Source organism: Crocodylus siamensis, chromosome 9 (assembly GCF_052110815.1).
Source record: "Crocodylus siamensis isolate JL-2025a chromosome 9, ASM5211081v1, whole genome shotgun sequence".
NCBI classification, from domain to species: Eukaryota; Metazoa; Chordata; order Crocodylia; family Crocodylidae; genus Crocodylus; species Crocodylus siamensis.
Window position 1 is genome coordinate 16,792,559 of NC_143403.1, and position 25,411 is coordinate 16,817,969.

The following is a 25,411-nucleotide window of genomic DNA, read 5'->3' on the forward strand; positions in this document are numbered from 1 at the left end:
ACAATATACTTTCCATTGTCATCACTTGGATGTTGAATCTTCAGTAAGGTCAGTGGGGGGCGGAAAAAACTGCTTTGTATAATATCCCAAGCATTTATGTTCAGATTTGTGCATTTTAAAAAAAAATTAATGCTGTTTGTATCTCCATCCAGCTCTAAATTTAAGTTTCCCAGTTAATGTATTACCTGAAAGGACTGAAACACCTCTTTCAAAAAAGGTCCATTTTCTTAAATTCCAAATTAAAAACGACCTCTTTGTCTACTGAACTATTCCCAAAGAAAAGATAAGTAAGGCCAACCTGGAAGCTATTCAATTCCCTATCTCTACATTTATATAATTTAACAAGCTTTTATATCCCAAGTCCCCAGTGAACTGAAATTGCAGGCAGACATCAGCTGGACAGCTGGGAGTATTTGTTGATTGATGTTGTTTGTTTCAATAACATATGAGAAATATGAAATTGTTCCAAATATGCTCAGAAGTTGTTGTTCACTAAGCCATTTTACATGCAAAGTGAAAACTTTTCTCCGAAATGACATTGTTTTTACAGAGTTACAGCATAGCATTTGCATGTCTGGACTTTTTGAAAGTTGGAGTTGACATTTAGGGGTGCATGTCTATCCTTTGAGTTTAAATTGTCTATCTGAGACACCTTTTAACTATCCAAGTGGACCTGGGAATATCTCTTGCTCAAAGTCTGACTCTTTTATGATGGCTGCTTTTAGGGAGTGTCTTGAAAGGAAGGCCTCTCACAATCAGACCTTTGGTAACAAATAGGCACTGAGATTTTCACTCTAGGTCAGGGAACTTATTTAGTACCTTGACCTTATATGACCTTTCAAGAAAGTGCCATGTGACCTCAAGAGCTGAAGGTCCATTCACTTGATTCTCAAGCCCTTTTTCATGGCTGAAAGGGATTATCTTTTCATTACAAATTGTCATAGGCAATATGGCTGCTATGTAATTCCTGAACAGACCATGTGGGCACATTCCTTCTTTCACAAGGCAAAACACTGCATTCAAAACATGTAAACCCATGAAGGCCCCAAATCAACTTTAATTATTAATCCTATGTATTATAGTAGTGCCTAAAGATGGAACAAGAATGGGGCTGCCTTGTGCTAGGCTCCGTACAGTCACAAAGTAGTAGACAGTCTCTGCCCTGAAGAGCTTGCAACCTAAAAAGTCCAAATGAAAACAGGGGAAAAGTGAAGGGTGTAACAGAGCAGAAGAGTGAGCAATGTGATGACATCAAAGGTTATCTCAGTTTTTATTATTTTAGGTGAGTTTATTTAAGATGAGCAAAGCTGGATGGCGAACAAAGTGGAAGGAAAAGGTGGATATGAAGGGAAGCTGAGATTAAGACACAGGCTATAAATAGAAATCACCACATGAAGCGAATTAGTTGTGCCAGGATGATCAGTGGGGGCAGGACAATGGTTAGTGTGTCCCCTGCTTACAGGGACACACCATGGAGATTCCCAGGGATGCATTTCTCTAAGAGGGGAAAGCTGGGAAGTTGCTTCCAGGGCCTGAGGGGCCCAATCCTGTATGGGAATACCCAGGGTGGACAGGAGTGCCTGCCTGCGGCATCTGGAGAATCCCACTGTATCCTTTCTAAAAAATGTCCAGTGGCTCTACTTCCTCTTGGGCCCCAGTTGTGTTGGATGTGGCAGGGAGTTCCACATGTTGGATGTTTACGATCTCATTTTAGATGACTTTCTTTTAAGATACAGTTGGAAAGGGCTCCTTGAGATCTCAGTTGGAACTAAATGGATCTCATTAACTAAACTTATGAAAAGTTCTTTCACCCGGAGGGAGTTTGTCCACTAAAGGATCTCTGATGGAAAGCCTTGAAGCCAGAGCGTGTTCATGTGGTGCATTGGCCATTCCTGTAGCTGTTCCAACTAGCTGGGAGTATCTGGTTGGTTCATCTCTGCAACTTCCTTCCTGGGTTTCAGGTTGTCTAGAGTGCGTTAGAGGAGGTGGGGCTTCCTACAGCATTTCATGTCCACTTCTTGTCCAGAAGGGAAGATGTGTAGGGGCAAGCATGCCCCCAACTGGGCCTAATTTTATCTTCTACTCCCACCCCTCTTTCCTGCCTCCCACATCTTTCATGCAGCAGTCCATGCTATAATGTGCCGTTATCTGAAGGCTTTAGAGCAGATGCTTGGAGCCTTGTTGAGAAATCACTTGGTACTACTAGTTTCAAGAAAGCAGTTCTTTAAAAACTGTTTAACTGGCAGGACACATGTATTCCAGGCAATATTTTTCTCAATAATGACTCAACAAAATACCTCTCCCCTTCTTTTCCCTGCCGTCACTTCCCCTTCTTAGTCCACTTAGCTTCCTCCCTGCTTAGGAGCTCAGGTCTGAAGTGGAGATAAGGAACTGAGAGGGTGTGGGTCATGTTTGTTGGACATGGATTCTTGCCTGGGTTTTGTGACCGCATAGTAGGGCATATGATTCCTATGGCTCTCTGGCGGCTGTTAAGTGCTCTTGTGAACAGTAAGCCCTGTGCTATACAAAGCTGTATAGAAAATGCTTTTTACTATAAAAATCAGCTTAATTATTTTGAAGTGTCAATGCAGTTTCCTTTTTTTCTTGTCTGTTTTTAATTCAAGTATGCTCCAAAAGAAGAAGAGCGGAGAATTATATTGAGTTTAGATAGTAATAAGACCAGGACTTAATCTAAATAGTTTAAGAACTTGTTAACAGGCATTAATAGTTACAGAATTTGATGTAGCATATTATATTATTGATGGCTTGTTCTCCATGTTATTAACTTGACCACATTCACTCTGGGGAATGTGCAAATTTGGCAATTGCAAGGTCAAAGATTGCTTATTAAACTCTTCTTCTGAAGCATGAGGCTTTATATTTCACAAGAGTTTATTATTATATTTATATACTATATATTTTCTTGTGGAACCATGTTTATCATCGTATGTACTCTGCTATAAAGGAACAAATTATATTCATAAAAATATCCTAGGTTAGGAAGCCTCCTTAATTCATAAATGCTATTCTCTCCAAATTAAGCTGGTTAATGTTTCTCTCATTCACTACTTGATACATTTTTTCCTAATTATATTAATTAACTTATATTTTGGATAGTCTGGAATTGCACCACATTATATGTGCATGTTAGCTTGTTTTAGTTGTGCTATTTAAGGACATTATTTTAAATAGGTTTTTTTTAAAGAACCACCATAGTTTTTTCATGCCCTGAATTGAATCTTTTGACAATAGCCATGCAGAGGAGCTGGGAAGCCATAACGTTACCAATACAGAATTATTCCAGATCATATTTTCATATCTCCCTGTGAAGGTGCGCAAAATGTTAGTTTGCTGTGTTATCTCAAACGAGAATATTTCTTAGACCTAGAACATTAATGACTTAAATTGAGGATTTTGTATTGAATCTCCTAAACAATCGGTGCCTTCAGGGCATGTTATAACTACTGTTGATATTTATGAATCCTAGTAAATTACAAGACAACATCTGCCTATGTTGGAATGTGCTGTTGGGTTAAAAACTGATGGAATGTAAGTTTTGTCAATAGCATATTTACTTGAAGGTAAGACAAGGTTCCCTCCACCCCAGTAAACATGGAGGAAAAAACCCCTCATCTTATACTTGCATGGGGAGGTGCAGGTGGCTGTGGTAGCTCTGACTCTGGCCCAGAGCCTGGGTTGGGGCCTGAGTCAGACCCACTGCAGCCTCCTGCTCCCTCCCCCCACTTCCCCTCTGCAGCTTCTGCTACCCACCCCCTTCCCTCTCCCTTGCTCTCAAGTTCACAGCTTTGCCCCTTGCTCTCAAGTTCACAGCTTTGCTCCAGCTTGGGCTTGGGCTGAGGCCTCTCCCAATCAGGGAGCACATAAACTCCCACCCCTGCCTGGCCAGTCTGCAACCACACTGCTGCATTGCCTTCCTGGCCAATCAGTAGCACTGATACCGCTGCATGGCCGGGCAAGGGTTGAGTTTCCATATACTATGCTCTGGGACAGAGCAGCCTGCACAGTGTCTGCGGGGGAAGAGGCAGAGATTGGGGAGTTGGTGGGGAAGAGGCAGAGAATGGGGGGAGCAGGAGAGAAGAGGTAGGGAGTGGGGGGTGGGACAGAGGCTGTGGGGAGCTGGAGGTGGAAGGGGGCAGGGGAGCAGGAAAGGCTGCATGGGGGAGAAAGTGGAGGAAGCAGAGGTGAAGGGGGCTACCCAATGCCTTCCAGCCACTGCTTTCCCTGCTGTAGCAGTGGGGCAGGGAGTCAAGACAACCCCCCAACACTTAAATGCTATACCTGGAAAATTATAACAATTATAAATTTTCTATATCCAGAATCTAATTATTGAGAGGGGGTCATCTTATATTCAAGTAAATACGGCACATACAGAAGCAGCTATATGTAGTCCAAGGCTGTCTCGGGTTAAACTGTGGCCCACCGGCTTCCACCCAGCCATCACTCCCTAAATTGCTTTGGCTGCAGAAGCAGCCAGGGTTTCTGGGCTCCCTTCCCCTCTGACTTCTCCTTCCCTGCCCAAGGAGTGGTGGGGGGAGTGCAGCACAATTTAATCCATAGCACTAGGGAAGACCATGGTCCAGGGTGCCTGAGAGGTTCAATGCAGCGGGGGAACCTGTGACTGGAACAATTAGGGTGATGTGGGACTCTGGCATGTTGAAAGGGGCAGGGCGTGGGCCTTCCAGTGTGTGGCCTCTTGGGGCTGTGAGCCCCCACTTGTGCAGCCCATGTGATGTGCATCCCCATACCACTTAGAAGTTGGACAGCCCTCATATAGTCTGTTCCCTGTTGAGTTGTCTCTCTCTCCCTGCTGGTAGGATAGCATTAATACAGTATTCAAAAAGGATGTGGAGAAGCTTGAGGGAGTCCAGAGGAGAGCCACGCGCATGATCAGAGGTCAGGAAAACAGATCTTACGATGATAGGCTGAGAGACATGGGACTCTTTAGTCTGGAAAAGCATAGGCTCAGGGGTGATCTGATGGCCACCTATAAGTTTATCAAGGGTGACCACCAGGATCTGGGGGAACGTCTGTTCACCAGAGCGCCCCAAGGGATGACGAGGTCGAACGGTCACAAACTCCTGCAAGACCGTTTCAGGCTGGACATGAGGAAGAATTTCTTTACTGTCCGAGCCCCCAAGGTCAGGAACAGTCTGCCAGCGGAGGTGGTTCAAGCACCTACATTGAACACCTTCCAGAGTAAATTGGATGCTTATCTTGCTGGGATCCTATGACCCCAGCTGACTTCCTGCCCTTTGGGCAGGGGGCTGGGCTAGATGATCTCCCGAGGTCCCTTCCAGCCCTGATGTCTATGAAATCTATGAAATATTCTTAAATTAGTAGCCCTCCGATTACCAGAAGTGCTGGTTTTCTGTGAGTGACTCATGAAAGATGTTGGAGCCCGATATTGTTACTTCAGTTATTACTGTTCAGTAGTATAAACTCTTTGCCAAGGAAGGGGAGCTGGAGAAGTAGGAGGCAGATGATGCTATAAGGTTTCAGAGCAAGCGATAGTAAATAGTGAATGGGTAACTTAAAGGATTTTTAAAACCATTAAAAGTTTGTGAATGAATACAGGTCTTATTGTTCTGATGTAAAGATGGCATTAATTACACCGCTTAATTTTCCAGAATTAGGCTATATGAGGAGGTGGAAGAAAAGAGCAGTGTCTTCTGTCAAATTCAGCAGATCCTTCAGTCCCTCAGTAGAAGAAATAATCTGTTGCAATGCAAGATTTCAGACCGAGTCTTGCACTGCAAACCCCTCTGGGAAGTGTTCTTTCTGTTGTATGTAACTAATACACAGAAGTTGACCCATGCATACAGTGACCACTGCAGCATCGGGCACAAAACTAACACAAAGCATTATCAAATCTATGGAACAGGGAGCTTCAGAAAAAAAAAAGCCATTCTGGTCTTTAAGGTACTCCATGTGGCATAAGGACCAACTGTTCTGAGATCCTTACATGTGGTGCAGGTCATACAGTAGATGCCGTGAAATGATACGAGAATAAACTTGCATCTCTAAACCCGGAGCCTGCATGCACTTATACATGTGTTTTAAGTTCTAGCCTGAGTATTACTATTTCAATGGGATTTAAGCAATACTGTAGTCAGAGGTTTAAGTTAAAACTGTGTATACAAATTATAATATATGATTATGGTCAAAATTTGAGGTCATTTTTTAGCCTTTCTCTCTTTTTAATACAGTTTTTTACGTTTATATTGTAACATGTATAGAAGAGAACTCCCCCTTGACCATCTGTTGACTGTAGCAGTTAAATTGAAAACAAAATTTGGATCGTGTAATTTTGAGGGATGTAAGTTTCTGGAGTTACTTTGCATGTGAGCTGCAGCACTTTTCATCCTATTCAGGTTGCTGCCCCCTGAAAACCATGTTAAGAAGAAACTGTGATATGCAGTTATTTATTCAACTGGATTAAAGTATTGTGCTTTAAAGACAAACTTCAACCTGGCTTACAATTACCACATTGCTGGGCATGCATTTAAAACCATCCAGATATGAAGGTTTTAATAGATAGATGGATGGATAGATAGATAGATAGATAGAGGTCTATTAAAACCTTCATATTTGGATGGTTTTAAATGCATGCCCAGCAATGAGGTAATAGTAAAATTCTTTGCCAAAACTTTTGAGAACAGAGGGGCAGGTTATTAAATAGTGAGGCCTGCACTATCGATCGATTGATCGATAAAACAACATGATGCTAAAGATAGAGCAACATGATGCTTGAGCAAATTCATGTGCTTAAGTTTAAGTATATAAATATCTATTTATTGCTGATTTTTAGGTAATTAATCATCTAGGAACCCAAGGGGGGTGGGATCCATGTGACGTGGTTTATTTGGATTTTCAAAAAGCTTTTGACAAGGTTCCTCACCACTCTTTAAAAAATTGAGTTGCCACAGGGTTGGAGGGATGGTTCTTTTGTGGAATGAGAAGTGGTTAAAAGATAGGAAACAAAGGATACATCTAAATGATCGCTTTTCAGGGTAGAGGGAGGTCAAAAGTAGGGCCCCACAGAGACCTGTCCTGGGCCCAGTTTTGTTCAACATTTTCATTATTGACCTGGGAATGGCATACATGATGAAATAGCCAATCTTGCAGATGATACTAAATTATTTTGGGTAATCAAATCCCCATCTGACAGAGAAGAGCTGCAGAAATATCTGACCAAGGTGAGTGAGTGGGCAAAAGAATTGGCAGATGAATTTCAATGTCAGTAAGCATAAAGTAATGCATTTGGGGGGGATAAATAACCTCAACTATACATACACAATGCTGGGTTCCAAACTAGCTATTATGATTGAGCAAAGAGAATTTGGAGTCATTGTAAAAAGTTCTCTACAAACACCTACTCAATGTGCAATGGCAACCAAAAAGACCGTAAGACACTGGGGATCATTAAGAAGGGAATTAAAAACAAAATGGAGATCTTCGTGCCACTGTACAGTTCTAGTCTCCACATTGCAAAAAGGATGTAGTAGAATTAGAAAAAGTACAGAGAAGGACAACCAAAATAATCAGGGGTATGGAGCAGTTGCCATACCAAGAGGGTTCTTTAGTATGGAAAGGAGAAAGCTGAGGGGAGATATAATAGATGCCTATAAATTCATGGAGAGCATGGACAAAGTAAATAAGGGACTGTTATTCACCAAGTTTCAGAATTGTAAAATTAGAGGGCATCCACTAAAATGAAGAGAAGATTTAAAACAGTTCTTTATTACTATTTAAATTCTGGAACTCACTGCAACAGGTGGCCGTAGAGGCAGATAGCACAGCCAGGTTCAAAGGGGGACCAGACAGATTTGTGTGCTATAGATCAACTATTTTGTTTAATAGTTTTAATAGGAGATTTTTCCTCTGGCATCTCTAAACCAGTGCTGATGTATACCAGGGATGGTAATAAATAGGGAATATAGATCACTCCAGATATATGATTCAATGCTGTCCCTGTAAACCATCCATTCCTACCACTGATGGAGACAGAATACTAGGCTAGGAGGACCCTTGGTCTGACCAAGTATGCAACTTCTTAGCTAGAAAACTGAATATAAAAATAGTTGCTGGGAGGCTAGGAGGGAGCTATACAAATTTAGATTATGACAGTTTTCCTTCTTAAAATGAGCATAATCATCCTGTATAAACTTTCAAAGTGGATATGGTAAGCATTTTTAGGGACCTTTTGGCTTTCTTGTCTACTGTGTTTGTTATGCGTCTGGCATATCTTGGCATGTTCCAGGATTCCCTGACCGAGACAAGGATTGCATAGTCTGTCTGCATTTTAGTGACGCCGCTGGGCTGTTGGACTTTTTGCCTTTGTTTGCATATGCTTAGAAATTAAATGTTGCCCAGCCTTAATGCAGTTTGGAGAGAAATTGGCATAACCTTACCACAGTATTTTTGTAAGTATTGCAACAGTTGCACTGTCCAAAAAACCCCAAAAAACTTAAACCATTTGTGCTTTAGTGATTATCATAGTATAACCACAAAATAGCATAACTAGCAGCCAAAAAAAATTGCTGTTGGACTCTCCTGTGGAGAAAGCTTTTCAGCAAGAAGTGACTAATCACCAAACACTAATCACAAATTATTTGTGTGCTACTGTACCTTCATTAGAAGTTATACCAGACTGTAAGCATCTGGGAATAACCTCAAATTACTTGAATGAAAAGATAAGTGAAGGAACAGTGGCTTAAGAAAAACTCTAGTGTGGTATTTTTCTGCGGTCCTCCTTTAAGAAGGGTAACAGGGATCCTGCCTTTTAGAACTGTCACTTGCAAAATGTCTCTCGTGAAATGTTAGGGATTTTCTCTTCTTCCCAGTTGCATTAAATTCAGCGTTTTCCTTTCCCTGACTCCCAATTTTTTTTTCACCCCAAGTCAGTGGTCTCTTCATATAATGTTTTGAAACCATGGTCAAAGGGGCAGTCTTGGGTAGTTGGCCTTATCAGAGTGGCTTGCGGGCTGCATTTGGCCTGCAGGCACACTTTGGGAACCCCTCCTTTAAAGCTTTTTCAAAATTCAGGTGAATAACAAGATTATTGATGAGTTTGGGAAACAGAGAATTATCAAGAACTTTCAAAAAGCTCAGACTATTTATTTTGTCTATTTGCTCCTGTCACTATAACATTTAAGCTCAGTATTGAATTTGAGGTTATTGCCTTAAGGGTTTTTTTTAAAATATATTATACCGGGGGGAGGGGTTAAATATATTAAAATCTACTGATTTTATGCCATTTTTAAACACCTAACTCACTCGCATACAAATGCGTTATACTGTCAGCATAGTAGCTGCCTCAAAAAATCTTTCTTTCTATTCATGTCCTGTCGCACACTGTTACCAGTCTGGTCATTATTATGCCGTTCAGCGTGCCTCTTTAAAGCTCTTTTATAGTTCCGTTGCATGTTTCACCATAATGCAATAACATGGTTCACTGTAAAAAGGTGTTTTTTATCCTGGCCTCTTGCCAAAGCACATCCTGGATGGCAGCAAACCAATCAGAATTTAATGAGCCTTGGTAACTGGACTTTAGTGAGGAGCTCAGTCATTGGTTCACTGACCTGCATTACACAGTATCTCGTTTGGCAGTGAATGAAGAATGGAGCAGACACATCATCAGCAGATTTTCCTGAGTGCAGACTTCTCTTGGTACTAGCTTTCAAAGTCCAAGGACACCCAATCTAGCTTTTTAAACCCAATCTGTCAGTGGGCTATAATTAGCTTATAAATTGGTTTAAAGATAATAATTGAACTAATCTTTCTACACGAAAAAGTATGTTGGCAATGACTATATACATCTCAGTTGCTGAAAAGTAATAGCTCTGAATAATAAAAATCAGTTAAATGTTTTAGTGGGTGACTGGGGAGTGTAGAGCTAATATAAAATAGTATTGCAATATAATCGACAATTATTTCACTATTATATTTCCACTAATAAGTGTAAGTATTGTGGTAGGCTCTTCTGGCATATAGTTAAAAAAAAAAAATACTGCCTTTATTTTTTTGCTTTAGAAAATTATACGTTTGGCAGTGCAGAGCATTTCAGAAAGCCGTCTACCATGACAACAGTTAATCAGAACAATTGAGTTGCATGAACATCAAATAGCTTTGGTGAATGATTTTCTGTCCAGAAGTTTTTCATTCTCCTTTGGGGTTTTGTTACACCTGAGAGTGTTTATCCAGTTGGACTGAATGTCCCTGAGCCGCATACAGAAGCAGTAAGAGAGCTCCACCATTACTGCAAATTGGAGAGGCACCAATATGCCTTTTATTTATTTTTAATTTAGGGATATTTCTTAGTTCAACATTTCCCAGGATCTATCTGAGCAGAATGTAGATGTCTCCCTGCTTTTCGAAATGTTGTGAGATGCATATATCTCCAGCTGTTTCATCTGCATCATCCTTTGGCAATGCAGGAGCAGTAAAACCGCTCCAACTGTATCCCTGATTCAAAAAGGGTCAAAACTGGGGTGCTTTAACTCACTTGCATAACTGCAGGATCATACAGAGGTCATAACACCTGATGAATGCTCCCAAAAAACAGTTTCCCCTCCACTTCTAAAGCAGCTAAAATGTATGTCTGTCCATTCCCCTGGACGACAGAGGGTCAGCAGTATTTTCGAGAAGCAGACCGGAATAACCCAGCTTGGGTCCACAGTGGGCTGGCACTAATTTCCGGCCGCCAGTGCCATCACTTTTCCCATTGGTCAGCCATGAGATGGCAAGGGTGAAGTGGCCCCCTCCCTGGCCATAGCACAATGTATGCAAAGCCCACACCGCCAGAAATTACCTCTGTTCCTAAGGCCAGATTGAATGGTTTCACGGCTGTAGGTTGCTGGCCCTTCCCCTAGACTGTTGTCATACTGCTCTAATGTGAAAAAAGGTTACAAGCAAGAGTCTGTGTATGTAACAGAAAGAGTTGACAGCCTCTGTACATGAAGGCCAGGGGCTTCAGGTATATCTGTTTGTTAACAAAAAGTATTTATTGTAAGGCCCCATATGTTAGCTAGTCACTCAGAAGCCACAGATGATGATATTATAAAGAAAAAAATGTAATCCTATTTTGACTGAACAGTTATATCTGCATCCACATGCCTTTGTGGAATGCATGTTTTATGCATGGATAATCTAGAGGTTCAAACTTATACATGCATTTCTATTCTCTCGGGCTTGAATTTGTACTTTTGCCTTCCTTGAGTAGACTGCATGCTCAGGTGTTTCTCTCAAGAAAATTAATGCTAAGAAAAACTTAAAACTAGATCCACTATCCTTTATCAAATTCCTGTTTTAAAAAAAATCTGTTTGCACTATATTAGCAAAGCTTATCTCCAGCATGACAATCAGTTCATATCTAGCAAGACGGTGACTTCAGCATTTTTTAATCCAAGAGCAGCAAGTTCATTCTACTTAGTCAACTGTCTCCCATTGGCTCAAAAATACTAGTATTTGACCTTACTACACCAGTAATTCATGCATAGGTTATGCTGTGCAATAGACAGCAAAGGTCTTAAAAGTTTCCTGTCTCTCAAGAAAATAGATATTTAACAGGTAAAATAACCACTTTATTAAAATAATTTAAAATATTTTACTACATGAAACAGATTTTATGTATTATGACTTTTCAGGCAACGGCATCGAACAGCATAGAAAGGACAAGCGCCAGAATGGCAAATAGAGCCTATGTGAACAAGCAAACCCACTTGTCTTCGTATTTTTGAACATTTGTATTTTACTACTTATCTGCTGGCCAAATTATGCATGTAGCATTTAAAACTGTGCCTTTGGCAGTACTTTGATTTTTCTATATCCGGTGCCTTGCAAGTACTGTTTATAGCTATAGGAATATGATTCAGAGAACTGAATCTGTAATGTTTCTCTCATGTGACAAAACTAACACACAATTGGTTGGGGCAGACAGGAATGATTCACGTTCTTTTTTTGTTTTTTCACACTCAGTTCTGAATACTGTGATTGCTTTGGCCTCTCTCAAAGCTGCTGCAGTGTCTATCCAACTTTATCTTTTCTTTAAGGAGCATTCAGGATTGGAGGTTTGGTTGTCTTCCATCTCTAGTTACAGGAATAGAAATTAAGAGTATATACTTGTGAGAAATAAGGATGAAAATAAAATACCAAGAATTCCTACGGGGGAAATGAACAATGAAATTCATTCTCACCCAAAAAAGGGGGTCCAGGATGGATCTCATGAGGCTCAGATGCGGCTTGGAGCTAAGATAATCAGAAAAACACTTTTTAATTTGCCTTAAATAAAGGTTGTTCACTGTATTAAACTTTATTTCGCATTTTGTATTAGCACTAGAACTTTCTGTATCACTTTGAAATGATGTTACTTTGATTCTTGTAGTTGTTTAGCCACATCACCGAGACACAATCATAGCTTGATTTAAGAGGTTGTTGTATCTGCTGAGGAAAGAAACTGAGATAGGACTTAGGTTTACATGATATTTAGTACACTTATATGACAGAGATTTCTACTTGCCTTGTTTTCACAAGATCATGGCTTCCTAACATCAAATATTTTATAAGTGCAAAGTTTAGTCAACTTATACCCATCAGGCAGGGACCAGGCTGTGTGGGACCTTGAAAGTGAGGGTCAGTATAGCATATTTGATGTGATAGAGAAGGGGGAGCTAGAGGAGAGGTGCAAAGAGGGACTGATAAGGTCAAAGCAGTCAAACAGCTTTATGAATCAATATGAATGAGTCAAGATTTCAGTTGTCAAGGCCTTAGAAACACTGAAGTAAGATATACGAGATAACAGGAGACTGGATTACAGTTTCAGCATTATGGATGGAGGGCAAGGATGCACTGCAGGACTGCAAGAAATCTGGAGGACTTAAACCTAGACTTTCAAGGCTTGAATCTGGATCCAAGTCAAATACAACTCCTAAGCTATGAACTTGATTAAATGAGACATTCTTATCAATAATGAACAATAAGAGAGATGGGAACAGAAAGAGTTAAGTTTTAGCCTTGTTGAGCTTTAGCCAATGACTGGATGTCAGAGAAAAACAGGCCTGACCTGCCCATTTTAGTTTGGGCAGAGGGAAATGGATCTGGAATAGAAGAAGGTAGATCAATACATTGTCTATATGGAGATGGCAGCTGAATGTGTGTATGAAATTATCCACAGTTAAAGCAGAAGAAGGGAAAGGGACCAAGCACAGAGCCGTATGTAGGGTGGATGAGTAGGGACCACTGAAGGGCAAACTGGATGAGCAATAAAAGGCATAGGAGGAGAGCCAAGAGAGGACAGAGACATGGGAGCCAAGGGGCCAAAAAATTTCAGAAAATGAACACAGTGGATCATTGCAGACAGCAGATAGAGTTGAGGAGGACAGAAGAATGAAGTGTTTTTTGTCCTAGGATTTTAGCTGAGAAGTCATTAGTCTTACCTTTGGTAAGAGTAGTTTCAGCTGAGTGGTTGGCATGGAAGCCAAATTGGGAGTTACACATAGGAAGCCTGAACTCCTATAGCTTCAATGTAAAGAGAAAAACAGACCCCCTGCACTAATCTGAGGGTAACACTGGTGCAGTTTAGCATGGAATAGACATGGAACCTGTTATAAAGTGGCCATGAAATAACCCCAGAGCAACATAAAGAATTGAGCGTTGCAGTGTAACACACCCAAAGAACACAACACCTGAGAAAGATTAAAACGCTAGTCATTTAAAGGTAGCACTAGAAAGAGAAGCAGTTTTAATTGTATTTATTCTTGTATTTAATTGTACTTATTCTTATTGGAAAAAATATTCATTTTAAGAGAAAATCAGAAACATGTTGTGAACAAAGAGATTCAAACATACAGCCATGTTTGAAGGTGCATTTTTACCTACATACAAAGGTCTGAAAACAAGGCACTCATCACAAAAGCTGGTCTGTCACCTAAGTTGGGTCACTGAATCAGTTGAGCAGTTCACGTCATTGGAAACTTTGAGATGTATTGATTCATGTCTGAGCAGTTTGTAATAGCGAACCGATCCAATGGCTGCAGACATGTACACCACTGCTCTGTATTCTGCTTGTGACCTTTATTCTAGAGATGTGCAATGAGCCTGAGCTTTATTGGAGCCCTGCTGTGGGACTGATGCATTTCACACTTGGAAATTCCAATACATTTAGCAAATAGTGCTACTGTAATTATAACATGACATCAATGTGAACAAGACCCCAGAGCTGTGTTCCACCGAGGTAAAGCAAACAAAAGTTGATGGGCTTTTTTGGACTTAAACATTGCTGATTTGTGTATAATTGTGCCAGATTTGAACAAGGAAAATATTCTTTACTGCACCTTAGCCCTAGTTGTCTTAGTTCTGCAGCTGCTTTCCTGATTATGACTCAAACCCTTGGTGAGTTAATTAAGCCAGTATTCTTTTACCAACAAAAGGAGAGCCCCCACCCCCAGTAGTTTGTCAAACAGTACAGTATACAAAAATAATAGAAATGTAATGTGTCCTGGCAGTCTATTTATAGTTACCAGCAGTATTTTGTAATACTGTTTTAGTACTGGAGGACTTCAGATTTACACAGCCCATTTGCAGGGGAAAAGAACAAGGGAACCGTTAATTTTTGGAAAACATTTCTGCTAAAAAGAGATGAGCCGTAAATCTTGTATGTACATAGAAAAAGTGGCAGCTGTTTTGAATGTCTTAACTGGGCATGTTCACCATTAGGCAGTGTTAGGCCTATTAATATTTTATGTTCAGCATTGCAAGTTGAGTAGGTGTGTGTTACCCAGAGATGGTCCTTCTGAAAACTCACAGGCGTATTAACATTCATGCATAAATGCATACACGTCAACAGACAAGGTTATTTTATTCAAGTCTTGGTTCCAGAATATTGCACTCATTTTCTTGTTCGCGGGCTGCCATTTTTTCATGTCCACATAAAGTTCATTTCAACTTGAAGTATTTTTGTACTTGAATGCTCTGTCCACAGTTTTGTTTATTCGGGTAGTGGGGGGGGTGTATTTCTTATTCTTTTCTGAATGTTTTCTTAAAAACCATTTAACTCTGTTAACAACAGTTAACTCAGCGGCTTGTTTCTGCTCTCTAAGGGGTCGCCTGGCCTGATATGCACCGTCTGGCTGACAGAGTCCATCTGGAGGAACTGACTAAAATTGGCATTCTGCAAGGCAATGTAGATGACATGGTGACGGTTCATTTGGGTGCAGTATTTATGCCACACGGGCTTGGACATCTACTTGGAATTGATGTGCATGATGTTGGAGGCTACCCAGAGGTTAGTGCTAGTATGTTCCTGATTGCTTTGCAGTTTAACCCTTCAAAAGGAAATAGGCATTTCTTACAGTACCACAGTCATTTGAATCTTTTCTGTGTATGAACTGATCTGCATTTATTTATTTTTCTGTTGTGGGTTTCCATGCAGTGTCTCAAATGAAATGATTATGTTAATTTAATAAACAAATTGCTCGTCTGAAATGCATGCTGATGTGAGCTGGCAGGGATTCTGACTATTCATAATGTTTGGATGAGTTGAATAAAGTAGTGTGCTCTTGTTTTTAGATGGTTCATTTTCTCCATTTATTTATACAGGAGTAGCATCTGCAGTGGGTTGGCCTGTGTGTGTACAAACACACCAGGTAATTTCCTTTCTCAAAACTTAACAGGTTTCCTCGCTTTATGCTGTACATGCGTTCCTGGAAAATGGCACATAACTCAAATTTGCATAAAGGGAACCCACCTTACAATGTGACAGCTAGGGATACTTCAACTGTACTGAGCCCCAGACCCATTTCTACCACTTTTATAAGATAATTTTGTAAAACAGCAGACAGTACACACAAGCACAGGGTGGTGGTGACTGTTACCATAATGGGGATGGCAACTACAGAAACACGTGTCGCAGACATCAAGTGACGAGCACAGATCCACACAGGAGACTGTATTTTGGTGCGTGTCACTCCCACAGTGCACCACACAAAGCAGCTGACTGCGGGGTTCCACTAGTCCAGTCGCATAAGAGTGAATTTACCTTGCATGTAACAGATTTTTGGTATAAAAAGGGTCACTGCGTACGAGTGAATCTGCACATACAGAACCCGCATAAAGCAAGGGAAAGCTGTACTCTCGAAAGAGAAGACAAGCTGGAAGGAGGGACAAAGGAGCACAGCACGGTTAGGGTGACAGTTGTAATGTGGCTTGCTAGGTCCAGGCAACATGCTGGTGGGAAGAAAGAGAAGATTGTTGGAGTAAGAAAATAGAGAGGAGGAAAGAAAAAAAGCGCTTTAGGGGTGGAAAGGGAGACACATAGCTACAAGCGGCAGGGCTGCTGGAGGCATTGGTGTCACTGAAAGGGAGAGGAATAAAGGGGTGCTAACAACAGCAGGGTGGATCCAGGAATGGCGCAGCAGCATGGTCTCACTCCCCCTTGGCTTTGTGCCACATGTGCAGTAAGCTCTCTCAGCTCCACATGTTACTGCAGCTCCTCCTAGGAGCGCTGCATGTGCTGCAAGCTCTGAGAGGTCTCTGCTGGTTGACACAGGCTCTACCTAGAGTCCTGCTTCGTTTTGGTTTTTTTTCCCTCCGGCCTCCTTACCACCTCCTCCTCTCTTACCCGCTCTTTCCTCCCCCTGCCTCTCCCCAGCTCAGCAGCAGAGGAAAGGAGAGGGAGAAGAGCCAGCAGCGACGTGCAGTCTCTGCTCCTAAGGCTCTGCTCTGCTCTTGTTCGTCCCATCTCCTGCTTTCCCTGCTGTAGAATTGTGGGACGGGGAAATTGAAAGAGTGAAAAGCAACAGGCTCCAGAGCTGCTTGAAAGCAGGGACCCTGCACCAGTGAGCTCAGAGGTCACATGCAGAGCTCTAGCAGGAGCTGCTGGAAGCTCAGTGGTATTGTGGAACATGTGCAATAAACCTCTCTCGCAGATGGCTTAAGGCAGGGCTAAAACAAATGAATAGAAATAAGCATAATAAAATACAGAAAGGTATTAAATGAAAATTAAGGTGAGATACTGAAGTAACCAGTTAATCAGTGTGAAACCTGGCTACCATATTTACTTGAATAGAAGACAACCCAGATTACAAAATGACCCTCCAATAAGATTCTATATATGGAAAATTTCTATAAGATTCTGTATATGGATTCCATAGATGGATATTAGATTCTATATATGGAAAATGTATAAATTGGTTATAATTTTCCAGGTATAGAATCTAATTATTGGAGGTTTGCCTAGAATTTGTTCCCTTCCCACAGCTACAGCAGGGAAAAGAAATCTAGGGGTCAGGTAGCTTCCCCCTAGCTTTTTCCCCTGGCAGCCCCTTTCTTTTTTCCTTTCTAACAGACACTGCTCTTCTTGAGCACATGGAAGTGAGGAGCAAATTGGTAAACAATAACCTTAAAATTAAACATGGCTGGAGCAATATGCATAGTATCTATATGCTTAGTTCATCCAGAACTGATGCTGTGTTTTTTTTTTTTAAACTACTGCATGTTTTAGCACAGGTACTCCATAAACATACTTTTGAGCAGCATTTTGGCATCTGTTTAGTACAAACTGCATGATACTAGTTCAGAGCCAAAGTTTTATTATTTACTACGTAGCTCATTGGGCTGTGCCACACCAGAATCAACAGCATTTCAAGTCATGGTGATCCCACAGGTCAGCGCTGTGTGTGTGTGTGTGTGCGCGCGCGCTAATTAGTCCCCACCCTGACTGGACTAGGTATTCTTATCATAAGTCTTGGGATGCTCCAAAAATGTATGTGCAGATGAGGCGTGGGGGGTGGGGTTCAGATGCCCCCGAGTTTCTCTTGCTTTCAGCTGTATGGCTGCAGGAGTGAGCTAGGGAGGAGTCTCCCATTTCCATAAAGTTGGCATATAGCCAAGATCTTCCCACTGAAAATGAAGGTGGGAGACTAACTATGCCTTACCTCAGCCAAGGCACTGTCCCTTTCTGGGGAGGAACATGGCTTCCAGGGCCCTCAGTCAATCAGAGGCATGGTGGCGGGGGGGAGCCACCCTACTCCACCATGCAAATCCCACCCTCCCTGCCCCCATGCTTTAGGACGCCAGGGCTTTCCACCCTTTTCTTTTTCGCCTCCCCACCCCCAAAAGATGTTACTGAAAAATAAGATGTTTACAAAGTTCTTAAAAGCCAAACTACAGCTGTAAAGATATACGTTTCCAGGCCATGTATGTTGAATGGCAACCATGATAAACAAAATAGTTGGCAATAATTTCAAAATGCCAACTTCTGACATTATTGCCAAACTTTTCAACTTTTGCTTGTGTTGTGAACCCTTAAATATGAAACACAAAATGTTAATATGGATGGCATGCACCTTATATGCCTGTAAGGTAGCAGTATGCCAGATAGCAGTGATTCCCAACCAGTATGTAGGTATACCCTGGAGAACTGTCAGTTCCTTTGAAGGGTACCTTACACTGTGAAGTGATAAGCATGGATCCTGGTTTTCTCTGTTTAAAAATACCTTTAAAGGAGAAAATCTGCATTTTCCTTCATTAAAGGAGAAAATCCATGTTTTTCAGCAGCAAATGGAAAACCTAGATCCCTGGCAATAAGCAAGGTGTGAAGATGTAAGCAAGTAAGTGCAGGCTTGGGCTTGGCTCTGCCTGGACTACCTGGCCCCTCTGCCAGGAGGAGGTGAGCACTAGAGTATATAAATTAGTTTTTTAAATTGGATGCCACTCTGTTCACAAAAGTTATGGAGGGGTGCCTTGAGTCTGAAATAATCAGAGAACCACTGCCATACTGTATGCACATTATTGCATGCTAGTAATGCGTCATACAAATATATCTTTATTCTGCTATAGTTGTCTTTTGTAAAATTGTCATCGCGCAAACTCAGAAAAGATGCAAGTTGCACAATTTCTGGGGTAATTTTATAGCAGTCAAACTAACAATTATATTGGGTGATGCGATTATGATGCCAGAGCCTTCAGATACTTTAGAATTCAGTGTATTTGTGTATTGTGATCTTATTAATTGAAATTCTACAATGTCTTATTTTTTGTGCTTGGCTTGAAAGCACTATATTTCACAACTATGTGAGATGCATATGGAGATGTCAGTAGGAAACCGATTGACTTCTTTCTGGGCAAATTATAGGGTTTCAGATTATATAAGTGAGACTACATACCACTGCTGTTTAGGATTTCTCTTTTACGGAGAGGGAAGAAATATATAACCTTTGATGAAGATGTATTTTAAACAGTATGATATACTAAATGTTGACAAAAATACTGTGATGACACTATTGGCTTGAGCTTCTAAGTGTAAAGAAACAAAAGTTACAGAGGTCCCTCTGCTCAGTCCAAGGCTCTATCAGCTGCTTATTGGACTCAGTAAATTGTGGCCTTTTGTCCTTTTTCTGACATGTCTTCTCTCCACACATTGGCATGGAGCTCAACAAAACAGGAGTGACTTGGACAGTCTCAAACGAGTTTTGTTCATGGTCTGCAAAGTCCAAGACCCAATGTTGCAAGTACTTATGCTCATTTTTAACTTTTAAGCACATTAATAGTTTCACTGAATTCAGTTCTGCATTGAATTCAGCAGAGTGATTTGCACTCAGAGCAAAGCCTATATGTAAAATTGAGAGCCAACTAAATTTTAGGTACCATTGGGAGAAAACAGCAGTATGATGTATTGGCTATCACCTTATAAATTAACTTTCAGACCTTCTGTTTTCTACAGAAGAAAATGATTACAGAGGAAACCCCAGAATTGCTTTTTCAGTCAGGTATAATACAACAGGTCTCTATCACATACCTTTCTATATAGCTCAGTAGGCTCCTTCAAATCAACATATAACTTGCAGGAATCAGCAGCCTACATATGGCCCCTGGGCAGGATCCAGCTCGTGCTGAGGCCCGACCTGATGTGTGATGTGGAGCTGTGCTGAGTGGTCCATCCCCTCTGCAGTACCTTCTTCACCAGCCCTCCCTGCTGTTGTCTTCTCGGGGAAGGGAGCTGAGATGTGCAACAAGTGGCAAGGAGCTGGGGCACAAGCTCTGGCCTGAGGCAGCAAAGTGTTGCCACCCTCTGATCTACAACACTGTTTTCTTTTGCTTTGTGTATTTTGGGAAAGGACTCACTTAAGTATTATAATACATGGGAATGTATGCATATCTCTGATGTGCTCAATAGATGTCTGGTCTTAAATGTCGTCTTTCCTGTTTGGGGATGCAGACAGTTACCCCCTATTAGTGCAGTTAGAAAACTACCTACATGATTGTGCATTTTTTGAGTGTACAGTTAGTTTAGGTTTATAAATGCCAGGGTTTGAGATATAAATGAACCTTTTTTTTGGATTGTAAAATCAGCTTAATCCAACTCTGAATTTTATGCAGAGGCAGCCGATGTTTTATTAGGACAGTGATAGCACAGTAATGGGGATTGAGTTGCTGTTACTGTGCAGATGTTGCAGCTATCTTCTGTAGTATCTTTCTTGATTATGATTTATAAATAATTTATACATTTCTATATTTACAGCTGTAGAAAGTTAGACACTTCAGAATAAATGTGGGTCTTGCCCTTGCTAATTGACAGAAGACAGTTTCTTATGACACGACCACACATTTTAAATATGTGGGCTGTGAAGTGCTTTGGTATACTTTACATTAACCAATTAAACAGCTTTTATGGGGAATTTTCTCAATTGAACAACTTTTACGAGGCATTTCAGAAGACCATTTGTGAATTTATTATATACTTTTTACGCACCTATTGTATCTCACCCTGTTTTCTAACTAGTCAGTCAAGTTATTTCCTTTTCACTCAGGCAATTTTTTTGAGCATTAAAAAGAGATTTTTTTTTAAAAAAGTTTTGGAGTCATTAGTATTAGCTATTTTTCCTCACGTGTAACCAGTTAAATTTGGAATAACACAATAAGATTAATTTCCTAATTTTCATTCATCATAAAGCTTGCAGTGTTCCAAAAGAAACAGCTTCCAGAGATTGTTAGATTAGTTGTACACTAGAAGCCCAGGGTTTTTTTTTCAAAATTGGCAATAATATATTTTCATCTTTTCCAATAAGCAGCTTTCACATGCAGCAAACACTTCTGTCCCCTTTGACAAACAATGCCAAAACTATGCAGACTTTCTAGAAAAGTCATGTTGCTTTACTTACATATGTACTTCATTTTATTAGAGTAGCAAAAGCTTATAGTTTGACAGACAGCAAAGGGGGCATATCAGCTACGTGGAGGGCCAGACTTTCAAATTCCCTGGATACCCAGTAGTTCCCATTTTAGCACTCAAATAAGGGCCCTGATGTTCAGAAGTGCTTGACACCCACCAGCTTCTTTAAAAATCTGGCCCCAAGCAGCATACATGAGACAAACATTATTCCTAATGGGAACAACTGGGTGCTGAACATCACTGAAAATCTAGCTGCTTTTTTTAAAGTCGAACTGGGAGTTGAGCAGTTTTGAAAATCTGGCCCCAGCAGTGCACACCGATCACTTCAGAAATTCTGGCCCTTAGTGAGGAAGAGTTAGCTTCAGTGTGAAGAGCCCACTGGGTTTAGTTTCAGCTGTAGAATTTAATCACGGATACAGTTTTCATTTGTTTCCTGGGTAAATTCTATGCAAGATGGAAATGAGAATTTGTGCCTGTGCAGCTGAAATGTGTTAGGTGATCCCAATGTTTTATACCCTTGGGTAGATGTGGTTGAAATTTTCATTTAAAACAAGGTTTCTTCTCTCTTGATGATTGAGTTGATTCATTTTCATGTTATATTAATTGACTGTGAGATTCTGTAGAATGCTAAGTACATTTTATGACTTAAGTGATAAGTTGGGGTAATAACTACTATCTCTTAAACACCTCTGAAGTTACCAAAAATTTAAGAAGTTGTAAAATTACCCAAATTTTTAAAAACATTGATCTCCTTTGCTTTCCTAATGGAAGAGCTAGTTCTTTCAGTGCTCATTTGCCTCAAATGTTTCGTCCCACCATGTCTCCACTAGGCCAGCCAGGTCGATTTTACTACTTGCAAGCTGGAGAGCAAGCTCCTCCTGCTTGTTCCCCATGCTTCTTGCATTAGTGAAGAGACACCTTAATCCCCCCAAGGGAGCCCTGGGCACCCCCCCTTCCTGCGAGACAACTGGTCCCTTGGTATATACCTGAGCTCTTACCTGGGCAGGTCCTACACCTGGGTGAGTTTTCTCTTGCTCCTGTGGATCCCCATCCCCCAGTGAACTTAGTTTTAAGCCCGCCAGAGGAGGTCAACTAGCCTGTAAGAAAACAAACTCTTACCTTTGGGGGAGAGATGAAGACCATCATGCCCCAGTACACCCTCTGCTCTGAAGTGCAGGTCGTGGTCCAGGAAGCCAAATCCGGCATGATGACACCAACTCTGGAGTTCACCTCACGGATGCAGGCGCTCTGCCACTGACGGCCTCCACTAACCAGGAGGAGGGACAAAAAGACCACCTGGGCCCCCAGCTCTCTAAGCTTGGCCCCCAGAACCACGTAGTCATCCATGATCTGGTCCGGACTGCTGCAGGCCGCATCATTGGTTCCCACATGGATGAGGACCATAGGATAGTAGTCAGAAGTCCTCCTGTCCTTCCTCCGTTGTACATGGCCATCTCTGAGGAGTCCTCTCAGATGCTGTTCCAAGAGGTTTGCAGATACAACCTGTGTCTGTAGATAGCTTAAAAGTCTCCTTAATGACTGGTTACGGTTATTAGTTGAAAAAAGCTAACAGTGAGGCTGTGAATGGCAGTTTTATTTCTCTTCTCCTGGCAAGAATTCATTTTCGCCTTGATAATCCTTTCTTATAGCAGATAATTTTACTTCTTGTGGCTGTGTCATTAAAATTGTGATACAGCTGTCTACATCAGGGATCGGGAGTCTACAGCCCGTAGGCCAGATCCAGCTGTCAGAGCCATTTGATCCACCCTGCGGATATGGGGCTTTAGTGGCATTTGGCAGCAGGGGGCTTGGGCTGCTGGGACTTTCCCCATGCTGCCACTAGAAAAAGCAGAGACCACAGGTGGGTCCTATCATCTGCCCACCCAGTCGCTTCAGACCTGAACTGACTCAGCCTGGCCCATAGCTTTGAAAGGTTGCTGACTGCTGGTCTGCACAGAAACTTGTGTTTTCACATCTAAAAAAGAGGATGGCATCTGTTTATAAAGGATTGTAGTTGAAATGTAGATCCTCAATACTGTGTATTGTTCCACTTGGACAGACTTATGCATAGTGTCCTTGACTTCATGGGATGCTGTGTATGCAGGGATCTGTATACCTAGAACAACTTTAATTCAGTCGCACATAGAATGACTTGAAGTATAGGAGCTTCAGTTAGTAAGGGGTTGAAAGGGACACTTGCTGATTTTTAACCATAAGTTCATATTTTTCGTATAATAAACTGTACCTCTAGAGTGAGAAGTTAAAGAAAATTGTTTTCCCCTGTAATTTAGTTCCTTTTTGGTAGTTTTAGTTTCTTTCGCTATAGAGTCATAAATGGGTAGTATGGACCATCTTGCCAGGGAGCAAGAAAAATTTTGACAGAGGGAAAATTTGTAAAGGTTTCCCATAAGGAAAATTCCTGCGGAATTTAAAAGGGATGAAATCAGTAATATCTCTCACACATTACCCTAAAAAGCAGAGAAGTTTAATGTAGAGTAAGATCTTTTCAAGGTATCAAGATCAAACTGACTGGTCTGTAATTGTCTGGATCCTCCTCCATCCCTTTTTTTTTTTTTTGTGGGGGGGGCAGTGTTGAGATGAACCCTATATTTGCCCTTTTCCAGTCTTCTGGGACCTCACATGATCACCACAAGTTCTCAGACATGATAGCCAGTAGTGCTGGAATTACCGCAGGCCAAAATGGGGTTTTTAAAACTGTCTTTGGAGGGGGATTTGATGATTTGTTTTTCAGTTTGATTTAATTAAGGAGTAACCCAAAAGCCCTCATGGTTTAGGTGAGCTGTGATCCTAATTTTGCTATGTAGGTGCATCACTATATTAAACAAGGATTAATGCGTACGGATGTGCATATCATGAATGATTTGTTGTATGCACAAATGTGGCTTTAATATGCAATAAAAGCCAAGGCAATACCTTTTTTTAATTGTATAAAGAAAGGAAGATATAAAAAGGAGAAGGTGTTTCCAGCCCTGTGGTTTGGGGTACAGCCATGTCATGCCTATTAACATTAATAACAAAAGAGCCACAAAAGGAAGGGCTCTGCCATAGTCAGCTGAAAATAACCTACATATGTTCTTTATGTGGAATGAACAGTCTCTTTTGAGTCCTCATAATCTATTCTTTGTTATAATAACTTTCACTGTAGTATTTTGCAATGCTTTATCTCATTTCTAATGAATTCCCTTCCTAAATATTAATATTCTTCTAGTCTTTCAGATTGATGCTGTAGCCACTAAAATGAAGATTTAGTATCTCCCATTTGCTCTCTCCTTTGGGTTTTTATAACATCTGTTTAAATAAAGAAACCTTCAATACTTTCTTAGTGTTTTCATAATGACAGCAGTGGAACCCAGTTATATCTGAGCCTGGAGAAGCAAAAATGACATGGAAAGTTATGCTCTCACCCATGTCATTATGAGTAGATTAGAATCCCACACTGCCTCAAAACAGGCAATGCCACTTGGAAAAAACGATGAGCACTTCTCTCTTATCACCCACAGAGGAAATGTATCATGCAGTTAATGTCCAGGAAAAGAGCAAAAGCTTTTTAAATAATAGTCAATTAAATTTCATTGTGGCCTCTGTTGCCCCAGTGTTAACTTTGAACTGTATCCCAGAAGCTCAACTAGTAATTGGATTTTTTTCATATAGAAATGGAAGCTTTGACTTGCAAATACCAGGAGTGGTATGCATCGCTTGAAACATATACTCCTCTATAGACATCACAAATGCAGCCAACTAGCAACGTTTTCAGGTGGCTGGAGTCTTCTAGGGTTGTTGATGTGCTCAGTTTTTCCAGGTTTTTAATCAATCTTTAGCACCGAGCAAGAAAACTACAGGTTTAAGGAAGGGACAGGAGACAAATTAGATTACATTTGAAACTCATTTGATTGTTAGCTGCGCAGGACACAGTTCTTTCTGCAGTATATAAGTTCATTAGAATTGGCTATACTCAGTGGGTGGCGATTAAAAAAACTGTTTAGTTTTAATATGCATTTGGATTAACAAAATGAAATCTGGTTTTTAATGATTTTAAATATTTATTGATTTGTAACTAATTACATTAATCATCCTGTCTTCCCTGTATTTTGATGTGCTAGAAAACTGAGATTCCAACATGCGTTCACTTTAGCTCCCATGGTAATTTGTTAATAAAAAGTACCAGTTTACAGATTTTAACAGTTTAAGAGCTTGGGCTTGCAA

At 40.8% G+C, this 25,411-nt stretch overlaps 1 protein-coding gene across 1 annotated transcript in view; it reads left to right on the forward strand.

The window, feature by feature from the left end:
* The window catches only part of PEPD (peptidase D), a 215,007-nt gene that overhangs the window by 175,147 nt on the left and 14,449 nt on the right, over positions 1-25,411 (forward strand). Inside the window, exon 13 of the mRNA XM_090063288.1 lies at positions 15,117-15,301. Within this exon, the coding sequence (XP_089919414.1) occupies positions 15,117-15,301 (185 nt within the window). The remainder of the gene's footprint in view (positions 1-15,116; positions 15,302-25,411) is intronic.